This window comes from Palaemon carinicauda, chromosome 4 (genome assembly GCF_036898095.1).
Source record: "Palaemon carinicauda isolate YSFRI2023 chromosome 4, ASM3689809v2, whole genome shotgun sequence".
NCBI lineage: Eukaryota > Metazoa > Arthropoda > Malacostraca > Decapoda > Palaemonidae > Palaemon > Palaemon carinicauda.
In genome coordinates, this window is record NC_090728.1 from 85,053,423 (window position 1) to 85,074,500 (window position 21,078).

At 39.9% G+C, this 21,078-nt stretch overlaps 1 protein-coding gene across 2 annotated transcripts in view; it reads left to right on the plus strand.

Moving 5' to 3' along the window:
• The window catches only part of LOC137640039 (programmed cell death protein 6-like), a 71,115-nt gene that overhangs the window by 43,330 nt on the left and 6,707 nt on the right, over positions 1–21,078 (plus strand). Inside the window, exon 6 of one of the 2 annotated variants that reach the window (XM_068372416.1) lies at positions 7,570–8,515. The exons of the other annotated variant lie outside the window; for it this stretch is intronic. Within the exon in view, the coding sequence (XP_068228517.1) occupies positions 7,570–7,668 (99 nt within the window). The 3' untranslated portion in view covers positions 7,669–8,515. Of the gene's footprint in view, positions 1–7,569; positions 8,516–21,078 lie in introns of those variants that run through there. 2 annotated transcript variants of the gene reach the window in all.

A 21,078-nucleotide genomic window follows, 5' to 3' on the forward strand; every position in this document is an offset into this window, starting at 1 on the left:
AATTAAGAAACAGATTTCCAAAAAGTATCATTACTCTCATTTGAAAGAAAGTAATCTCTCCACTGTGAGATGTCTGACATAGTTGAGAAGATTATCCTTTAGATTTCGTACTCAAATTAAAGTAAATGTGCGAGTAGAGGTGAATGTATCCAATATCATCCACTTATGACATTTAAAGAGCACAAAAGTACACAATTCTACCCTTGCAAATAAGTGTTGTGTTGCCAAATCATAACTCATTTTTTTTTTATGAATTCCATATTTTATGTTTTAATTTGGAATCATTTTTTTTTTTAATTTAATAAAGGAAAAAATCAAACTTAATGTGAAATAAGAAAAATTACTTTACTCGTCGAGAGAGAGAGATAGAGAGAGAGTGTGTGTGTGTGCGCAGGTATTGGAAGCTGTCCGGCCATTTGTGGTTATGGTCCAGTGGAATAACTTTGGTCTTAGAAGACATGGGTATTATTTTGTTTTAGATCTATTTTAAATACGGAAAAAGAATTCAGAGATATCTATAAAAAGCTTTCTTTAAAATAAAATGAAAAATTAATTTGTTAATAGAAAGATATCAGATCATCAGAAATTTCACATAAATTCTAACTCGGATTATTTTCTTATCTGATATCATCATCATCATCTCCCCCTATGCCTTTTGACGCAAAGGGCCTCGGTTAGATTTCGCCAGTCATCTATCTTGAGCTTTTAATTCAATACTTCTTCATTCATCATCTTCTACTTCGTGCTTCATAGTCCTCAGCCATGTAGGCCTGGGTCTTCCAACTTTTTTAGTGCTTTTTGGAGCCCAAACCATCTCCATCTACCCCTCACCTTGATCTCATCCCCATATGGCACTCGAGTAATCTCTCTTATATTTTCATTTCTAATCCTGTCTTGCCATTCAACTCCCAACACCTTCTGAGGCCTTTGTTCTCAAATCTTATAAAAATCTAATATCTTAAAGAATAGTATTAAGGTTTATGGTAACAAGAACAATTAATGCCCACAAATTTGACCTTTATTTCATAGATCACATTCCAAAATATATTTTTATCTTTCATTCAATATCATCACATATTACTTAAAACATTTTATATTACATGTATGCAGTCTCTTATTAATTTTTATTGGAAATATCATTATACAGTATGTGTATGTTTACCATCACAGTGCAGTACTGATATTCTTGTCATACTGATCAAAGCAGTATCATGTTATTACTACAAGTGTAAATTATTTGCAGTTGTCAAGCTCAGTAGTTTAGCCTAGTACAGTACAGTAAAAGGCATACTATATACTTATATGAGTGAAAGGTAGAATATTTATTTACCAGCATACAAGATTTTAACATACTTTACTATACTTATGATTACAGCATTGTACATTCACTTCTGTAGTGTACCTTACATTTAAAGTGCATTTGCAGTTCGAAGTTAATAATTACAATATTTAAAGTTCATTTGCAGTTCTAAGTGAATAATTACTTGAAGTACATTTGCAGTGCTAAGTGAATAATTACAATATTTAAAGTTCATTTGCAGTTCTAAGTGAATAATTACAATATTCAAAGTTCATTTGCAGTTCTAAGTGAATAATTACTTGAAGTACATTTTCAGTTCAAAGTTAATAATTACAATATTTAAAGTACATTTGCAGTTCTAAGTGAATAATTACTACAAGTACAAAATTTAGTTATTTATTGTCCATGGAATTCTGCAACGTGGGATATTGCTCAGAATGTAATTACTGCAAGTAAATTTGTTTTACTGCATTAGACAATTCAAAGTAGTGTGATATGATACAATTACAACATGCTTACGAATAAAGTACCATTCAGCAATAAATTATAGACTTTCTAAGTATATCTTCACTTAGATATATTTATAATAAAACATGAAGCCATGGTATATTATAATAATTAGAGTATTTTAAATGTATATTTGAAATTATTTGACAAATATGCATGTAATGCTCTAATTGGACCTGTGCATAACATTCTCTCCATCTTGAAATTAGGTGATTAGGGATCCAAGTCCATGTGGTTTAGTTTTGATAGATCTTGTGAAATATGTTGAATTGTAACTTCAGCAGTCCAGCTACTATCTCATTCCTGCAAATAACAAGAACATCATGAAAAACATAATCAACACATAAATAATGCTCTCACACATTTTTATTAGTATTCTAAACCTTTTTTAGTATGCTTTGAATAAGAATCTACAGTACAAACACTAAAATACATATTCATCTCTATTTTTCTGCTTTGCCATTGATCATTAATGTTAGTGGTTGTATGCAGTCATTGTTGGGTTAAAATATGCCTTTAACCAAGTATTTGGGGTTGTTTAATCCATTTCATCATTTGTTATGTTGCCATGCTCAGGGTCTTCTTTTCCCACCATTTTCACTACATTAAGGGGTCCTCGGTTGTTTGATGCACCATAATAGCATCATGTTTAGTCAATAATTTGGCACAGGGTTTTTACAATTACGTGCACTTCCAGTCATCAACCACAGTTATTGGCAGTGGGCATAACCATTGACCAAACAGTCCAACTGCAAGGCAGCAGTTTCCACAGTTATTGGCAGTGGGCATAACCTTTGACTAAACAGTCCAACTGCAAGGCAGCAGTTTCCACAGTTATTGGCAGTGGGCATAACCTTTGACTAAACCGTCCAACTGCAATGCAGCAGTTTTTTTTTTCCACAGTTATTGGCAGTGGGCATAACCTTTGACGAAACAGTCCAACTGCAAGGCAGCAGTTTCCACAGTTATTGGCAGTGGGCATAACCTTTAACTAAACAGTCCAACTGCAAGGCAGCAGTATCCACAGTTATTGGCAGTGGGCTTAGTGTTTTGCTAAACAGCAACACTAAGGCAGCACTTGTCCGTTTAGGGGCTTTCTGCGACACGCAGGATAAACAGTGCATTATTCTTATACCCTTATCATAGGGTGGTGTTATCATGCTCCTGGTACAGTTCTTGACTACAAATGACTTCAAGATATAGACTAGTTATAATTGATATCGCTGTAAGGGTCTTATGTATTAAAAGCTTTAATAGAAATCCAGCTTGATTTTGTTTTGATATATTCTTTGGTATTTGGGTTTAATATTCAACTTTTATTCCTTGGATATCACAAGGCTCTGTGGTGAAATGAAATTAAATTAAATAGGATTTTCTGACAATCGAAATAATGTGCATGCAATAAATTTGGTTCCACAGTCTCTACTTATATGACTGATTTAAATATCTCTGATGGATGTGAAAGCTAACAGACTTTTTTCTGCTGTTTAAAGATTTAAAGGCCACTCATGAATGGCAGAGGCAAGGGACAGTGCCCTAGAGACTGACCATGTATCATATGATCAGCATCCAAGCCCCCTCCCCACCCAAGCTACGACCAGGGAGGGCCAGGTAATGACTGCTGATGATTCAGCAGGTAGACCTATCGGCTCCCCAAAATCGCCCATCCTTAGCTCACAAGGATGGTAAGGTTACAGACACCAAAGGACTAGCGAATTTGAGGGGGACTCGAACCCCCGTCTGGCAATCACCAGATAAAGACGTTACTAATAAGGCCACAACATCGTTGTAAAACAAGGAAAGACACTTGCCACCCTATGATGTCACCATGGCTTAACAAAATTTCTCTTCAGTACATGATTTCATAAAAAATAAAAAAAAAGTGCATTTTCAGGTTATCTCCTTTGTATCACAGGTTCTCTTTAGTCAAAATATCCCAGACTTTGTTATTTCTGGGTGTCCACTAACCTGTATTCAGTACAGTAATGCCTCAAGATACGAAATTAATTGGTCCCGGAATGACTTTCGTATCGGGAATTTTTTGTATGATGAGTCGCGTTTTGCATGTAAATTGCCTAATTCGTTCCAAGCTCTAGAAAAATACCACATAAAATTTTATAATAAGGCTAAACTGTACTAAACACATTGAAATACAACAATTTGGGCCATTCAATACCAAACCTAACTGTTAATACCAGTAAATGAAGTGTATTACAGTATTAAACATACAGTACAGTAATGCAATAATAGATGGAAAAAATAGTAACAAAAATGTGGAACCTTACGTTTGTATTGAGGTGATGTCTAAAAGCGAAAGTGGTGGCAGAGGAGGACAAACGGCATAAAATATTAACACTTAATTTTACAAAACACATTAACAAAATGGCAGAAATCATTAACTCTTAACTTTACGGAAAAGTTAAAATTAAATTTCTTTTTAATTTTAGATACATACACATACCAAGGCACTTCCCTCAATTTTGGGGGGTAGCCGACATCAAACAAATGAAACAAAAAAGGGGACCTCTCCTCTCTACGTTCCTCCCAGTCTGACAAGGGACTCAACCGAGTTTGACTGGTACTGCTAGGGTGCCACAGCCCACCCTCCCCCGTTATCCACCACAGATGAAGCTTCATAACGCTGACTCCCCTACTGCTGCTACCTCCGCGGTCATCGAAGGCGACCGGAGGAAGCACCAGGGCTTACCGGAACTGTGTCACAATGGCTTGCCATTCATTCCTATTTTTAGCACGCTCTCTTGCCTCTCACATCTATCCTCCTATCACCCAGAGCTTCCTTCACTCCATCCATCCACCCAAGCGTTGGCCTTCCTCTTGTACTTCTCCCATCAACTCTTGCATTCATCACCTTCTTTAGCAGACAGCCATTTTCCATTCTCTCAACATGGCCAAACCACCTCAACACATTCATATCTTTTACTAACTTCCACTCCTTTTCTAAATTACCAGTTTCTCTTACTTTCACTTCATATGCCATTTTCAACCTTTCTTGATATTTACTTTTTACCCCCGGTTTTATTACCTCTTCAACCCTCACTAGCTCCCTTTTACATCCACCCTCTCTATTCCCCCACTCTTTTGCTACAACTAACTTCCCTTCCACCAAAAAATGATCAGATATACCGTTAGCCATACCCCTAAACACGTGCACGTCTTTCAATCTTCCAAACATTCTTTTAGTTATCAACACACAATCCATTAATGTCCTTTCTACCACTCTTCCATTTGCCACTCTTACCCATGTATACTTGTTTTTATCTTTCTTTTTGAAAAAGCTAGAACTTATCACCATCTCTTGCTCAACACACATATCTACCAGTCTCTCACCATTCATTTTCACCTGGTACGCCATACTTCCCAATGACACCTTCTACCTCTCCAGCGCTTACTCAAGCATTTAAGTCACCCATGACAACTACATAATTCCTTCTACCCAGTCCTTCTACACACCTAGTTAATTTATTCCAGAACTCATTCAGCTCTTCTTCACTATTCTCATAACCTGGCCCATACGCACTGACAAAAGCCCAACATTCCCTACCCAACCTAACCCTTAATCACATTAACCTAGATGATATCTCCCTCCATTCCACTACTTTACCTGTCATCCATTCACTCAGCATTAAAACCACATCTTCTCTTGCTCTTCCCCTTTCAATCCCAGACACCCTACCAGACATTTCACCAAACATCACTTCACCTTTCCCTTTTATCTTTGTCTCACGCAAAGCCAATATATCCATCCTTCTATTCCTAAACATACTTCCAATCTCACTTATTTTACTCTCTATCGTACTACTTCCACGCACATTCAAGCACCCCAAAACTAGAGTGCAGGGAGCAGTCACTCTCCCCCCCAGCTCCGCCTCCTTTTTTTTTTTTTATTTATGTTTTTTACTTTCTAAATTTCCTCAATTTCTTCATCACTTTCTCTTTTCTGTTTTTCCGGATCACTTTCAGCTTCCTTGCCTCTTTAAAAAAAACTACTATCCAAGGAAGCTTTTTTCTGCCTCCTTAAAATGTTCCTGAAACGACCCAGGCAAATTTCATTAAACTGAGCAACCAGATAACCTGTGTATGCCTTTTCGGGCTATCTCTTTTCTACAGAAGTTTGCAACATATTAAGAGCAGCTAGAGCCTCCTTAATTTCTCCCGCTGTCATAGGGTCCTCTTCCTCGCCGCTAGAGAATTGTTCTTGAATGACCTTCAGTTGCATGGCCTCCAACTTTTTCAGGTCATCCGTTGTAAGCTCCTCTGGTGCTCCTTGATAAGCTCAATAATGTCATTCTCATTGACTGCCATATCCATGTACCTCCCAAGTGCAATGATCTCAGCAACCTCAGGTTGCGCAACAGGTTCAGGTTCATCAACTTTTTCGGCTTCAGCTAGGCCTATGTGAAAGCCACAGCTTGTCCGTAATCCAAAGGAGAAGCAGTCTCTCCATCTCATCATGGACGTGGCTCCTATTGTTGGAGAAAACAGTCATGCTCTTAGAAGGTGTTGCTGCTTTGATGGCTTCCTTCTGTGTAAGGATGGTACCTAATATCGACAGATTTTGGCCATATTTCTTAGCCATCACTCTTAACCGCATGCCAGCCTCATACTTCTTGATTATCTCAAGTTTCGTCTCCATAGAAAGCATCATCATCTTGTTTCACAAATTGACCATCACAATACGATACAGTACAGTAACAAAAGGCAGGAAAGTGAAATCACAAACACGAATTCAATATGAACGATAACGGTGCCGAAACGAAATTGTCGAGGAACGCCTAGATGTATGTAGATGCATGTTGGGTTAGATGTTGACCAATAAGAGACCGGGACCTTGTGATGGCAACCAGCAGCAGAGTAGGGAGATAACCAATGGGAGGATAGTGGGGAGCTTACCAGCGGGCAGCGCGCGAATTTTAAAATTAGTCTCGGTGGCCGGGCGAATCTCATATTGTACTTTGTTTCGTATCACAAATTTTTTTCGTAATATGATGCGAAAAATTCTTCGTATCTCGCTTTGTATTATGAATTTTTCGTATGCAGAAACCTTTGTATCCCAAGGTATCACTCTATGTTGCTTTGCCAACTTAATGGGTAACTATTTGTTAAAAACAAGATGCCTTTGTAATTTTCAAAGTTAACTTCTTAATAATGGAGAGCTCATTGCTAGACATCAGAATCTCTATTAGGCATTTAGTATTAAGAGTCCATACTTTTTTATATATAGTGTCATATACTTACACAGGCTACACTAAGTATTAGGAATATTTTTGCATTTGTCCAACTTTTTTATTATTACTCGGGCACACAAGGATCATTATCCTTTCACGTAATTAGAGTTTACCTACTAATCTCTTAATGGTGCCATCATTTGCTGTCTTAATTATGTGATGGACAGCTCCACACCTTTCACTACCTCAAATCAGGTACATTTGAATGAGGGGTCTTTTGTCTGAATTGTTCTATCTGAGATTTCCACATGCTGTGAACGTCTCTAAGTCATCAATAACCAATATATTATAACTGTTAATGTTATATGAAGTTTGAAGAAGTTTTTTTTTTTGTGCATAACCTATAAGAAGATTATGGTACATGTAATGTGTGTGTTTGAATATAATGGATATCAAAATTTGAATAATAAAGGGCCATGTCTTACGTAGCACTGGAATTAGCAAGGATGATATAAAAATTAGTGAGTAATTGGAAGTCTTACAATTTGTAACCTTGCTTTACTTCCATCCTTCCAGACATTGACTTCAGAATTCCGTCAACATGATCAGGAGCAAAATGGAACTGGCACTTTTTCGTTTGAACAATTTTTACTTGCTGTAGCGAAAATATTGTAAAGTCGAGTTCTGAGGTCGGTAATATATCTATTAAGAGCACTGTAGAATATTGGTGAAGTTTAACAGCTAGGTGATGGGTGCTTGTTAGACTGGATTCAAGTTAGGTTTTAGGAAATAATGTAATTAAGTTCAAGAGGTCTGCAGCTACTGGTGTTATTTGAGAAAGAAATTGGAGTATTAACCAACTAGAAATAGAAGGTATGTTTAGATTTTTAAAAAGTCAGCACCATCAATACTGTATTAAGAATGTTCAGCACCAAAATTTGCATGCATAATATGTTTTAAGAGGCCATGGATATTTTTCATTCATGTTTTTTGAATTAAGACTTTTAAAAACATTCATTCCTTGATCGAAGAATTTAAGTTTTTTTTGTAATATCGGAGCATCTACAGTACAGGAGTTCCTTAAATACTGTATGTAGATACCACATACTAATGGAATACTCGGCTCACTTTAAATATAGACAAAATTAAAGGTTCTTTGTATCATCCGTTTAACTCTAGCTTTATTGCTTTCAATTTTTCATTTGCTGTCATGTATCCCATATGCCTTGACTGTTAAACTTACTGTAATATTACTTTGCTCCATTTTTCATATCTCTTGAAAGAAGAAGTCTCAACCGCAAGCTTATGATATTCTACAGTAGAAGTGTGACTTAGTGATCTCGTTAAATGATTTTATTGTAATAAGTAACATGGAGATATTCTGAAATTCTTTGCACACCACACTTGCTTAGGCATAGGATAATTTATATTTTTCTATTGTCAAAAATAATTGTTTAGAATAGTATTTCTAATGAATTTGTCTTGCACTACAATTGTACTTCACACAAAAAATTAATGAACTATTATTTTTTTTTTAAGTACACTCAGTTTAAGCTAATTATAAAAGGGTTTGAAGTATATGCACATATTTTGCAAGTTCTGGGGTAAAATAATTTTAACAATATTAGGTTTAAAGATTGCTTATGAATATCAAAATGTGATTAAATTTAGCTCCTAAGTAGTGCTGTGATTGTTTAGGCTGAAATTAACATAGTATAAAGCTTTTGTAATATTTTTGACTGGAAAATTTTCTAGAGGTTAGTGAAAGACACCATACATGTTTTTCTTATCAAAAATTAGCTTTTAGTATATTTTTCAACTGCATGATAGTTTATTAAATGATAATAGATCATAAGCATAGAATGCTTTTCTTGTCTCTGCTTACAAGTTTTTATTAACTACACAAAAGATTAGTCACTTACACAAAAGTTTATATCTTTTAAACAGACATACAAGAAAAAGTAAATTGTAGCCGTTATTGCTAAAAATATATATTTTCGTAATGGCCCTGTTTCTTTGTCGTTAGTTATTTGGGCTTCCAGTATAGGCTAGTTATTAGTTATGAAAGTATTTAACCAGACTACAAAGTTATGATTTTTATGATAATCGGGTACCCTTAAAAGATATTTCAACCAGACCATCAAGTCATAATGTTTATAGAAAGGTTCTTCAAGTACAACTTTTGAATCATTCTTGTCAGTCCATAAATATCCAAGATAACTTATCATGACCTCAAATCGATCCACTTTATAGATCTGAGAAGTGTTATCTCACACAGAGATTTATTTAATTTTAGTTATAAAGCCCTGATACGCGTGTCTGTTCCCTTAGGTTGCTTCCTGCTTGAACTTTCACTCAAAATAAATCCAATTTGGTCTAGAAAGATTGCAGATCTCATTTAACTGATATTTATGATATTTTTATTTTTCATTAAGATTTCCAAGTATTTATTGAGCAAAGCAAATGCAAAATTCTCACTTATGACTGAAATTTATTTCAACTCATGTAGTGGTGGCATTTAACTGTTTTGAAATCGGTTCACTTAACTGGACTCATACATAAAGGGTTTTTGTGTACAGTACATGTAAAAAGGGGTTTAAAAATTAATTTTTGTCTAATATTCCCTCTTGTGTAAGATTGCTAGAGCTCCTTTAAAGGTTCTTGGCATTAAATTGGGCCCAGGCAGTTTGTAATGGAATGCGATGGGAGTCCTATATTTTTTACATGCAACAATAGTCTACGGGTAATAATTACTTATGCCCATCCTGAGACCAGCCTCTCTTAACTCCTGACACACAAGTATGCAAATGTCTGACTAGTCCGTTAAATCCCTAGGGTCAACTTCCTTCCCCCCCCCAAACCCTCATTCAAATAACTTATGATTGATAGGACTTTCATTTTATTATTTACAGTAATTAAGCCCACCAATGAGATTTGAAAGTTTTTTTTAGTACACTATAGAACTCTATATTTACATAATTTTAACAAATTCAGGAGATTTTCCCAGACATATTTTTTTTTTTTTTATATTTTTACAGATTTCTGTGCTTAGTGTATATGTATTACCCTTTTAGTTCTTCATTATTAAGAGATAGTTTTGTCTTGCTTTTTTGGGAGGGGACCACTTTCAATAAAAGTAAGAAATTTTATATGCAACAATGCCTTTAATATGGGAGGTTTTGCACCGGTGGATATCTCATATAGTACAGTATGTGTACCTAGAATGTGTTGACAAATTTATTTACTGCCGTTTATAAACATATTGATTCTCATTCTATAATAAACAAAGAAAAGATCTTATAGATACTACTGTATACCATTGACCTCATATAACTATTGTTCACCATTGACCTCTTATAAATTGGTCCTGTTCCTCATTATATTATAGTAGTATGCATGTAAGGGCAAGGTTTGGGAATAAATGCTTTACTGTTTTTGTAGATGAAATAAGTGTCTTACGTAAATATTTAAGTACCATTTGCTTTGGCTTGGTTTACTCAGTTTAGTTCATATGTTAGCATGAATATTTGGGAGGCTTTCACATTAGGCCACAAGTCACAACTGGGAAAATTGTTGTATTACATAATTTTCTTTTACAAACCCATTAATTAGTCTTATTTTGTGCAAATACACCTGCTGCACCAACTTGAACAGATTTTGGAAGAAAAATCCATCTTAGCCGTGCCTAGACCACTTACCAGATAACCCATAAGGTGTTAGTTTGAGCCTTTCATATGGTTTACTTGTATCCAGGCATATAGTTAGTTCTCCCATGCTAGAAACTTTATTGTATTTTGTGATGTGCAATTAATTTAAATTGATCCTTATTCTTAGTTTTTTTTTTTTTTTTTTGCCTTACATACTGGTAGCATCAATATGTTACTAGACTTCATTGAGTTTGACAAAGTCCTGTGATTTTGGGGGTATTTTTCAGTTATTATTTTAATATTGATGGTTGAGACTGCTTAGAAGAGGCTGCCCTCCTAAAGAAGGTAGCTCAGCTTGCCTTCTCCCATTTAACAACAAACTCCGCATCTCCACAATGTGGGAACAAAGTTGGACACTGCCTTGTTGGGATGTTCCAAAGTGCCAGTGAATCCCTCAGAGCCATCTGATGCACAAACATACTGATAACTGCATCCCTTCCCTTTTGAAGATGCAGGGGTCCTAGAGGAAAGCACATTGATGAACCAAAAATTTTAGTGCCTTAGCCCTTAACCAAACAAGTTCTTCATACTGTTTTCGGACTTTCTGGTCTGAAAGGTATGAAACTGTCCCCAACCAGTGATCTAATCATGAGCACACCTGCAAAGCTGACATGGAGGCAATTTCAAAGTTTAGGATCGCAGCTGCTGTCAAAACCACCATCTGCTGAGTTTTTCACTCAAGACCCCAAGGATGCTACATTGGGATCCAGAGGCAACTGATTAGGATGTGACCAATCTATTACATAAAACTCTCGCATTAGAGGTCACTGGCAGAATTAAATTCGACAACTTCTCCATCTATAGAGTTTTTCAGAGCAGAGACCTGTTGCATAATCTTACAGGTGATGTCCTCCGTCAGTCTGGACCAAGGTAGTTCTAACCTATGTCTAGACTTTTGAGGTTCAGGGAAGAACCCATTAATGAACATCTTCGTCCTTATGTATGGTGCTGGAAGGACCTCACCAAGCTTAAATTATTTAACCTTTGAATCACCCCAAGAAGCTTCAGAAAGGATGATTCCTCACCCAGCTCTGCTGTCAGAACTTCTAAAGGATTTACCTCTAGGATCTGAGGAATCCACCTCTACAGTGACAGCAGATTGATTATCAATCATAATTGAAAAGGGAGAATCAGTGAGGTCAACCCAAACCCTTTAATTTGGCAAAGGAGCAGCAGCAGCATCTTTCTGCTCAATTAAGGATGACAAGTCTTGCACCTTGCAGGAATGTCTTACCGTTGTCTTCCCAAGTCAGGTACAGGAACAGGGGAAAGGGGTGGTGATAAGACCTGATCATGCAAGGATAACTTCACTGGTGAGGAAGGGTAAGGGTATTGTATAACAGGAGGAAGCGAAGGTTTAACATCCTCCTCTTCCGAGGTAGGGCCAAGATCAATAGGGACCAAATGGTACTGGCCTTTAAAACGCTCATTTTTAGAAGCAATTGTAACACGAGGATCTAAAAGACTTGTCACAGAAACAAACAGAATCTGAAAAGTAAGAGGTCTACTGTGCTTAGTCCCTGGGAATCGCCCTATGATACAGTTAAGATTCAAGACGTCACTTTCTTTCAAAATGCTGTTGAGGCAGAACCGTTCGCCTTCGTATGAACTGGGACATTACCGCTTCTCTTAAAAGTAAATCTTGGATGTGGAGGTCTGAGCGTAACATGCAACATCTCGTCATCCTCCAATAAAACAAGTGGAGGAGAACAAGATACCTTCGGAGGTACTGTATAAAATCCAGCCCTGCAGGACAAGGGTGTGGGATTGAGGGCGCGCACCGTGATTGACTGGGTGGCCCTCCCCGGAATTACGGATTGACGGACGCACCTCTGATCTGCAGCATGGCACCCGTGCCACTAGATTGAGGTTTGGTGGGCACTCCACAAACTTTCGGTTTGATGGAAGTGTCTCGTGCTTCCCTGAATTGTATGAAGGCAGAAGCACCTTACTAACTTGCACTCTTATGTTGTTGTTACCATGCTGGTGCTCTTGTGTGGGGATAAAATCACCAAGTATCCCTCACCTGTCAGAAAAGATTTAGTGGACATATCTTGGTTATCACGAAGTCATGGCCCTCAAGGTGTAAGCGTAAGAGCAGACTTCACTGCACGATCCGGAGAAGAGTAGGATGTCATGAAAGGCGATGGTATGGAGTTGGCGAGGTTAACGATGGAGTTTCGGGCGATGGTGAGAGCCCTGATGTGTCTGCTCAGGCATGCGTTCAAGTGAACGCTCAGAAGATGGTTCTGGAGAATGCTCCAAATACCTCGGAGGCGTATAACTTGAGAGCTCGCTTTGAGACCCAGGGCAGAAATAAAGAGCTGGTCGTAAGAGTCCAGATCGCTGAAAGGTGACAAAATCGGCCGTTGTGCGGCGAGTGTCAGTCAGAACATGCTCAATAACTGCAAACTAAGAGGAACTACCTCACTATTGAGGGCAGAAGAATCTATGTCTTTGGGATAAACCTAGAGAAATACATGGCTGCAATTCTTTATCGGTTAGCCTGGTGGCAAACCCAACAATGAATGCTCAGTCGGGGAAATTATGTAGTCAAAGTAGGAGATCTAGACTTCTCCGTCGACACCGAAGCAGTCGAAGGACAATTATCCCGTTTAGATTTCTTCATCCTAATGTGAAATTTTGCCCATTAGGAGTATGACTACTCCCTACAAACAACGCAAGAGGGACTGAGGAGCATCGATGTCCCCTACGTGTTGGACACAAAGGATGAAGATTCACTTCCACGCGACTCATAAAAGTCCCTCACTGACGTCCTTTCACACCAGGACAAGTGCATCACACACTCTTGCTTCGTATTCATTCTGAAAGACGGAAAGAAAACGACACAAAAGCAACGAGCGCCAACAATGGACGTCTGAACATTAGTACGCCTGGAGATAGTGGGTTACCTGCTTCAAGCCAAAGCCTTTCAACCCGACACATTGGCGAGTAGGGCGTGCCACATTGGTTGCCAAATCCTCGATGAGTCTTCATCAACCATACTGTACCAGCTTGCATGCCAGAGTATGTCCATCTTAAACGACAGACTTTTATTTCGCGTAAGAACGTTTTTTGAAATACATAAATCATTAAATCATCAACTTTTAAGTCAGAGTAAGGTTATGATATGTGCGAGAAGGGAAGATGGTGTGAGGTTGAATGGAGAGTTACTTGAGGAGGTGGATCAGTTTAAGTACTTGGAGTCTGTTGCTGCAGCAAATGGTGGAGTGGAAGCAGATGTACATCATAGAGTGAATGAAGAATGCAAAGTGTTGGGGGCAGTGAAGGTAGTGGTAAAGAATAGAGGGTTGGGCATGAATGTAAAGAGAATTTTGTATGAGAAAGAGATTGTACCAACTGTGATGTATGGATCAGAGTTGTGGGAATGAAAGTGGCGGAGAGAGAAATTGAATGTGTTTGAGATGAAGTGTCTGAGGAGTATGGCTGGTGTATCTCGAGTAGATAGGGTTAGGAACGAAGTAGTGAGGGTAAGAACGGGTGTAAGAAATGAGTTAGCAGCTAGAGTGGATAGAATGTGTTGAGGTGGTTCGGCCATGCTGAGAGAATGGAAAAAGGCTGTCTGCTAAAGAAGGTGATAAATGCAAGAGTTGATGGGAGAAGTACAAGAGGAAGGCCAAGTGAAGAAAGCTCTGGGTGATAGGAGGATAGATGTGAGAGAGGCAAGAGAGCGTTCTAGAAATAGGAATGAATGGCGAGCGATTGTGACAGTTCCGGTAGTCCCTGCTGCTTCCTCCGGTCGCCTTGGATGACCGCGGAGGTAGCAGCAGTAGGGAATTCAGCGTCATGAAGATCTGTGGTGGATAATGGGGGAGGGTGGGCTGTGGCACCTTAGCAGTACCAGCCAAACTCGGTTGAGTCCCTTGTCAGGCTGGGAGGAATGTAGAGAAAGGTCCCCTTTTCTACATTTGTTTGATGTCGGCCACCGCCCAAAATTGGGGAAGTGCCTTGGTATATGTATGTATTAACTTTTAATTTCCTCATTCCCCACATTCTTTTTATTATCAAGGTTGGCACAAGAATGAGGCTAGCACTTAATGGGAGTCTGTAGCTGGTTTGGGTATGCCCAATGAGCAATTTTGTCTGTCAAGACAAAATAGTGGAGCTGGAAGGCTATTTGTGTTTGATAAGGCTGTATATGATTTATGAGTTTGTTTTATTATTTTTAACATCATTTTACGCTATCAGGTTGCTAAGGTTATTGTCAAAATTCTATCTCATTGGTTTCTAATGGGATCAGTAGCAATCCCCATACTTGTGGTCAATGTAGGGTCTATACATCTCAATGGGTCAAATATTTCAACTAATGTTTATGGCCCTTGAACACAAGCTTCCTACTAATGTTGCTGATTGAATTAATAAAACTATGTTGAATAACTTTTGTGTTTAATGTAATATCCTGTCATTGAATTTTAAAGTTTTTATATGATTGTTAATCTGGTTAAACTCATGATATATTATTATTTCCTTGACAAAGTCTCAGTTTTATGAACTTAATAAAATTGTGTAAAACTAGGTCATATCACTAATTACCTGTGGCTTAATATATGTTCTCTATTGAGGTGAAAAGAAAATGTTTAAAAGTACTGTAGATTACTATAGGATAGCCACATAGGGGTAACCAAGGACATAAAGGTGAAACTCCACTTGTGTCGCCCGGAATGCTGAATGGAACCTTGGGAAGGGTATTTAAGAACCTGATACTCCATGCATGGTTACATGATCTGAAAAGTTTTGAGGTAGTTTTTAAAAAGGGACAAATTAGATTTCCTTTGAGTACAGTATTTCAAGAGGCTTTAAATTTTTTTTTAGACATTTAAATTTAACCTAAGTTTATTTTGTTGATTATCAGAAAATGAAACTAATTCTAGTATTCTCTATGCATTGACAATTATTTTTTGTTGCGTAATAGACTTGCCAATTATTTAGTCAACTTTATAAATGTAAAAGAAATAGCTATTTTGATAAAGTTAAATCTTGGACACTCACCTGGTATCTGGTCCCAGAGAACCAGAGGATCACGTCATTAGTCAGTGCAGTAGAAAAACCACCTGAAAAAAGAATGGGATTTTAATACTTGAGAATATTATTTTCTCCTTGACAGTGAAAGCAAAATAATTTACTTTGATGGAAGTTTGCTATCATGTAGAAAAATATATAAAGTAATATTTAGTCTCGATCTCTAAAGATAGTACAGTACAGTAAATTTAATTTAATTTATGTCTAAATGGGAAAAAAGGGGTAAGGAATAATAAAAAAAAAAATAACCAGCATAGAATGAAATGATAGAATTGCTACCTCTTTGATGAAAGCATACAGTAGTTAAGAAAAGAGATACAGAATAGCTGCAACCAAGTTCCAAAATCTATGGAAGTTCCATATTAACAGAACAATTCACAAACAAAAATTTTTTGTTTTTTTTCTGAAACCCATTTCATGCTTTAAAATTATTCATTAAAATTAAAGTGATGAAGCCTATACAATATACAAATTTAAAAGTATTGAACAAAAATACTAGTGACGAAAAAAAAATTGCATGGAGAGAGGTCACATTACATTACACATTGTGAAAATTTGTTCTATACCCAGCTTAAGAGCCTATGAAGTAGCAGTTACCATTCTAGCTTTAATATGATATAAAAATTCATGTTTATCCTTTATTTTCTATATATTTACTTTATATTTTATTATTAGCTTAAATAAATGTATTTTTACAACAAGAATTTAATTGGACCGGATCTGTAAGAGTCGAGCTTGACACATTGGGCTGGTTAACCTCTTCCCTTTTAATAATAACTTATCCAAAAGTACAGTAGTAACTCTCTTTACGTCTGTTTAACTTTCTCTGGTTTAAACTTTGTGTTGCTCATCCTCAAATATTGAATACAAAAAGTCCTCATTACATTGTTTTATGCAACCTTGAATATATCTCTGTTGCATAGTAACAATGAAAAGTGGCTGTAAAAACCAAAAAGTAGAAAAGGTGCTTAGTTTAAGGTTAAGGGACCATTGTTAATGTTTTATGGTATTGTACCTATTTTAACCTTCTATTTGGTTTTTAGAAAATGATAGCAGGTTGTCCATATTTTATCATCTTTGGTGTTATAGAGAACATATAAGTCTCTCTACAGGGACCTTTCTGACCTACGTTGAAAATAGACTGCCTTCTCGTCTCCGTGAACCTTTCCAATGTAAAGCAGGGTATTACTGTCTCAATAACTTTTTTATGCTAAGAGCACAGCTACCATATGGCTAGTACTCGTTAAAACCTCTTGAGCTGTTGCTAGGCTAAAGCACAGATATCTGAATTGTTACAGTACCTGAGTGTAGGCATCTTTGAGATCTATTGATTAATATCAAGAAGTCGCTCTTCCATTTGGAGCAGTGGACCAAAGCTACATTTCCATCTAAAAGGAGGTAAAATGGTAGAGTTTGTAGCTGTGAGATCAATGATGGATCCCCAACCCTTTGAGGCTTTGAGGATACAAGGTGATTAGAAATTTGCGAGTTTACTCTTCCTTTCCTTCCCCACCGTTATCCCTACATTACGGGGTCGGTTGCCTGATCCACCTTCTCAAATGCCTTCTATCAAAGGCATCCTCTTCCACCAAACCTCTTCTTGCCATAGCATGCTACACCATACCTCGCCATCCAATTCTCTGACTCCTTCTTGATCTTCTCCCCCCCCCCCCCTTCTCACTCCCTCCCCACCATCCATCCTCAACACATGCCTACACTATCTTAGTCGTGACATTAGCATCATCTCTGTAATCTTTACTACTCCATTCTTATTTCATAATTGTTCCGTAACTGGAATACAAACCACGCTATTTATTAGGGGTTATACTTTCGGCGGAGCTGAAATGACGACCCATTAAAATTTTAGCAAGGGTTAACTACCCACACTGCTAGTTAGTGGGGGTAGGGGGGGGGGGTAGCTTTCTACCACTCCCGTTCACACACCTGTGATTTAGTCACTTTACTTTTGGGTCGGATCGAGAGCAGTTGTTTCCTCTCTCTCTCCTCGCCTATTCTGGACTGCCATTTGCCCTCAAGGGGCATCATCATGGGCGTCTTCTAGTCTCCTCTACGAAGTGTTCACCTCTCTCGTTCGCGAGAGAGGCCACTCATAGAAACTTCTCTTCGGATGATCGCTACTGTTAGGTCAACTTGCTGATCCATCGGCCCTCACGGGTGTCTTCAAGTCTCTTCTACGAAGTATTCACGTCTCTCGTTCGCGGGAGAGGCCACTCATAGGCACACCTCTTCAGAGGATCAAGCAGACCGACCAGCGCAGCAGACCACCAGCACCTCATCAGTGGATGCTTGCTCTTGCAAAGGGCACATCTCAGTTCCTGATCGTCCTGACAGCTGACCTACCGATCTATCTACCAGCGCAACCTTGTGCTGTAACGTAGTCCTTTGGACTTCGGTCCTGGACTCTAACACGGACCCTTTTTACGGTCCCCATCGGTGGATGCTCGCCCTTCCAAAGGGCACATCCCAGTTCCTGATCGTCCTGCCAGCTGACCTACCGATCTACCAGCGCAACCTTGCGCTGCAACGGGTCCTGGACTTTTAACGCAGACTTGCTTACGGTCCCCATCGGTGGATGCTCACCCTTTTTTAAAGGGCACATTCCAGTTCCTGATCGTCCTGCCACTGGTCATCCTACCAGCTGACCTGCCAATCTACTAGCGCTACCTTCGCGCACGCTCTCCGACAGTCTTACGCGCGCGGGTGCCGATGGTCTTCCGCGTGCGCGCCAACAGTCTTGCACGCATACGATCTTCCGCGCGCAGGCAGCAATGGTCTCCCGCGCGCGCCCCGATGATTTTCCGCACGCGCGCACCGACGATCTTGCGTGCGCGGGTGCCTATGGGCCTCCTGCGAGCGAGCCGATGATTTTCCGCGCGCGCACGCCACGCGCCAACTGTCTTCTGCTCATGCACGCCGATGATTTTCCGCGCGCGCTAGCACCAATGCTCTTGCGCGTGCCCGCCGACGATCTTCCGCACACGGGCGCCGGTGGTCTCCTGCGCACGCGCCGATGATTTTCCAAGTGCGCAAGCGCCAATGCTCTTGTGCGCGCGCCAATAGTCTTGCAAGCGCGTGGCAATAGTTCCGCGCGCGCGGACTTACTTTCTTCCGCACGCAGGCGCCTAGGATCTCCCGCGTGCGCACCAACAGTATTGCGCGCCGATGGTCTCTTGCATGGGCGCCAACAGTCTTGCGGGCACGTGAGCTCACTAACAGTCTACCGCGCACGCCCGTAAGAAATAATCTTGAATGCGCGCATGCAGCCTTCCACGCGCGCCGATGGTCTATTGCGCTTGGGCGCCGATGGTCTTCCGCACGCGCCAACAGTCTCCACGTAGTACTCTCACGCACGCGCCAATGCATCCACCCTAGCGCTACCAGTCACACGCTTCAGTGCATTCTAGGGAGAATGCACAAAACTACACAGTGCCTTACTGCGCGCCAGCGCTCTTCCTCGCTTTCCTGCGCGCCAGGCTCTTCCTCACTTTCCTGCGTCCTCCTGCGCAGTTACGGTCCCAGATCCAATGCGCCAGCTCTTGCCAAAGAGTCGAGGCTCGCAGATCCAATGCACCAGCTCTTGCCTAAGAACCAGCGCTTGCCTGCTCTCCAGGCAGATATTAAGCACCAGCATCATCCTGTGTGCCATCGCTCCAGACTCTCCTACACACTCGCACAATTGTCAGTAAAAAGGAATAAAACTTTTTGGACAGGTCACCATTGCCCCATTCCTCCCTGCAAGCACATAAACATTGCCACCGGGAAAAGAGGAATAAGGCTTCACAGAAGGATTCAAGATCCCGAAGATTCCATCCTACAAGGGGAATCCTTAGTCCCTGTCTCTTCTGAAGTTTCTTTTTCCTTGACAGACCACAGTCAGCAAATAGGAAAGCATCAACAGACTGATCTCTAGATCACTGTTTGCTGATGGCTAGTTCACAGTTTACTGATCGCTAGGTCGCCTTTCGCCAATTGCTAGCTCAATGCTCATCTTTGACCTCTAGTCCCTCCAATGACTAACGATCTCCAATTGCTAGCATTTCCAATCACCGATTGCTAGTCAATAACCAGTCATCAGTTTGCTGATCACTAGATCACCGATGGGCAGCTCATCTTTCTTCGATCATTGAACTCAGCTCGCTGATCTCTGACCAGCCCATCTTCAGCTTGCTCATCTCTGACCAACCAGGGGAGACCATAATCAGCTTGCTGATCTCGAACTCGCCATTGGCTCACAGACCACCGATTCATTGGTCATCGGCAATTTGCCAGCAGTTCGTGACTCGCACTTACTAGTCAACCTCTTCCTGTAGTTCCTAGATCAGAAGGTATACAACATACTTCTCGCTACTGGCCGTTCGCCATCACACTAAAGTGATCGGCAAACGTTCGACAACCCTCATCAACGGCTTGCCGACAGGGAACTACTTGCGAGCACTCTCCAACAACACAGTAACCACGATACCCAACGGTTAACCATTGATTAACATTCGCCAGATTGATTCTATTCTAAGGAATAGCATCAATCCCATCAGGGCGCATGGTAATGCTAAGCGTTGCCTTCCTTCTGTTAGTTAATGAAATTCTCTCTCAGAGAAGAATTCTTACACTGGTATCGCGCCTGAGCCTTTACGACACGAGTCAAGACTCCAGCGTCGACAATCTTCCATGCAAAAGGATCAGCAAGGAGCTGTCCCTTTGGGTCGATGTCCACACCATTTTGGAGTTCGAACAAGGGCTAAGACCTCAGGTCTTCATTTGCACACTGGACCTAAAGGACACTTACTCCCAGGTCCAAACCATCCATCTAGGAAAGTTGGAAGATTCAGTCTAGACAAACAAGAAACGCCAGTTCAAGGCACTGTGCTTCGGTCTTTCCACTACACCCATCCTGGTCTCACAGGATCGGCTTCTGTCTCCTCTCTCTCGGGACGACTGACTGACCTTAGCAGACTCAGTGGCAACCTTGCATTAACACTGGAACTTCCGAAGTCTTTTTTACCAAGATCCAGTGATCAGGGTAAACCTACAGAAGTCTTCCCTTCTTCCCTCCCAGGAGAGTGGTGTATCTGGGAATGATTCTAGACACCAATCTCCACAAAACCTTCTCGAAACAAGAACGACTTCCATTCCAAGAGACTTGAGTCGGAAGAAAGAAGAAAGGAGGGACCATAGTGCTGCACCACACGACCTCAGCCCTCTGGACAGAGCCCGAAGGTACCTTCACTTAAATCTCTTAAGAGATGAAGGCCAACTTTCTGGTCCTTCAGCAACCTCATCGGTTCCTAACAGACCACTCAGTGATGTGATGGACGACACA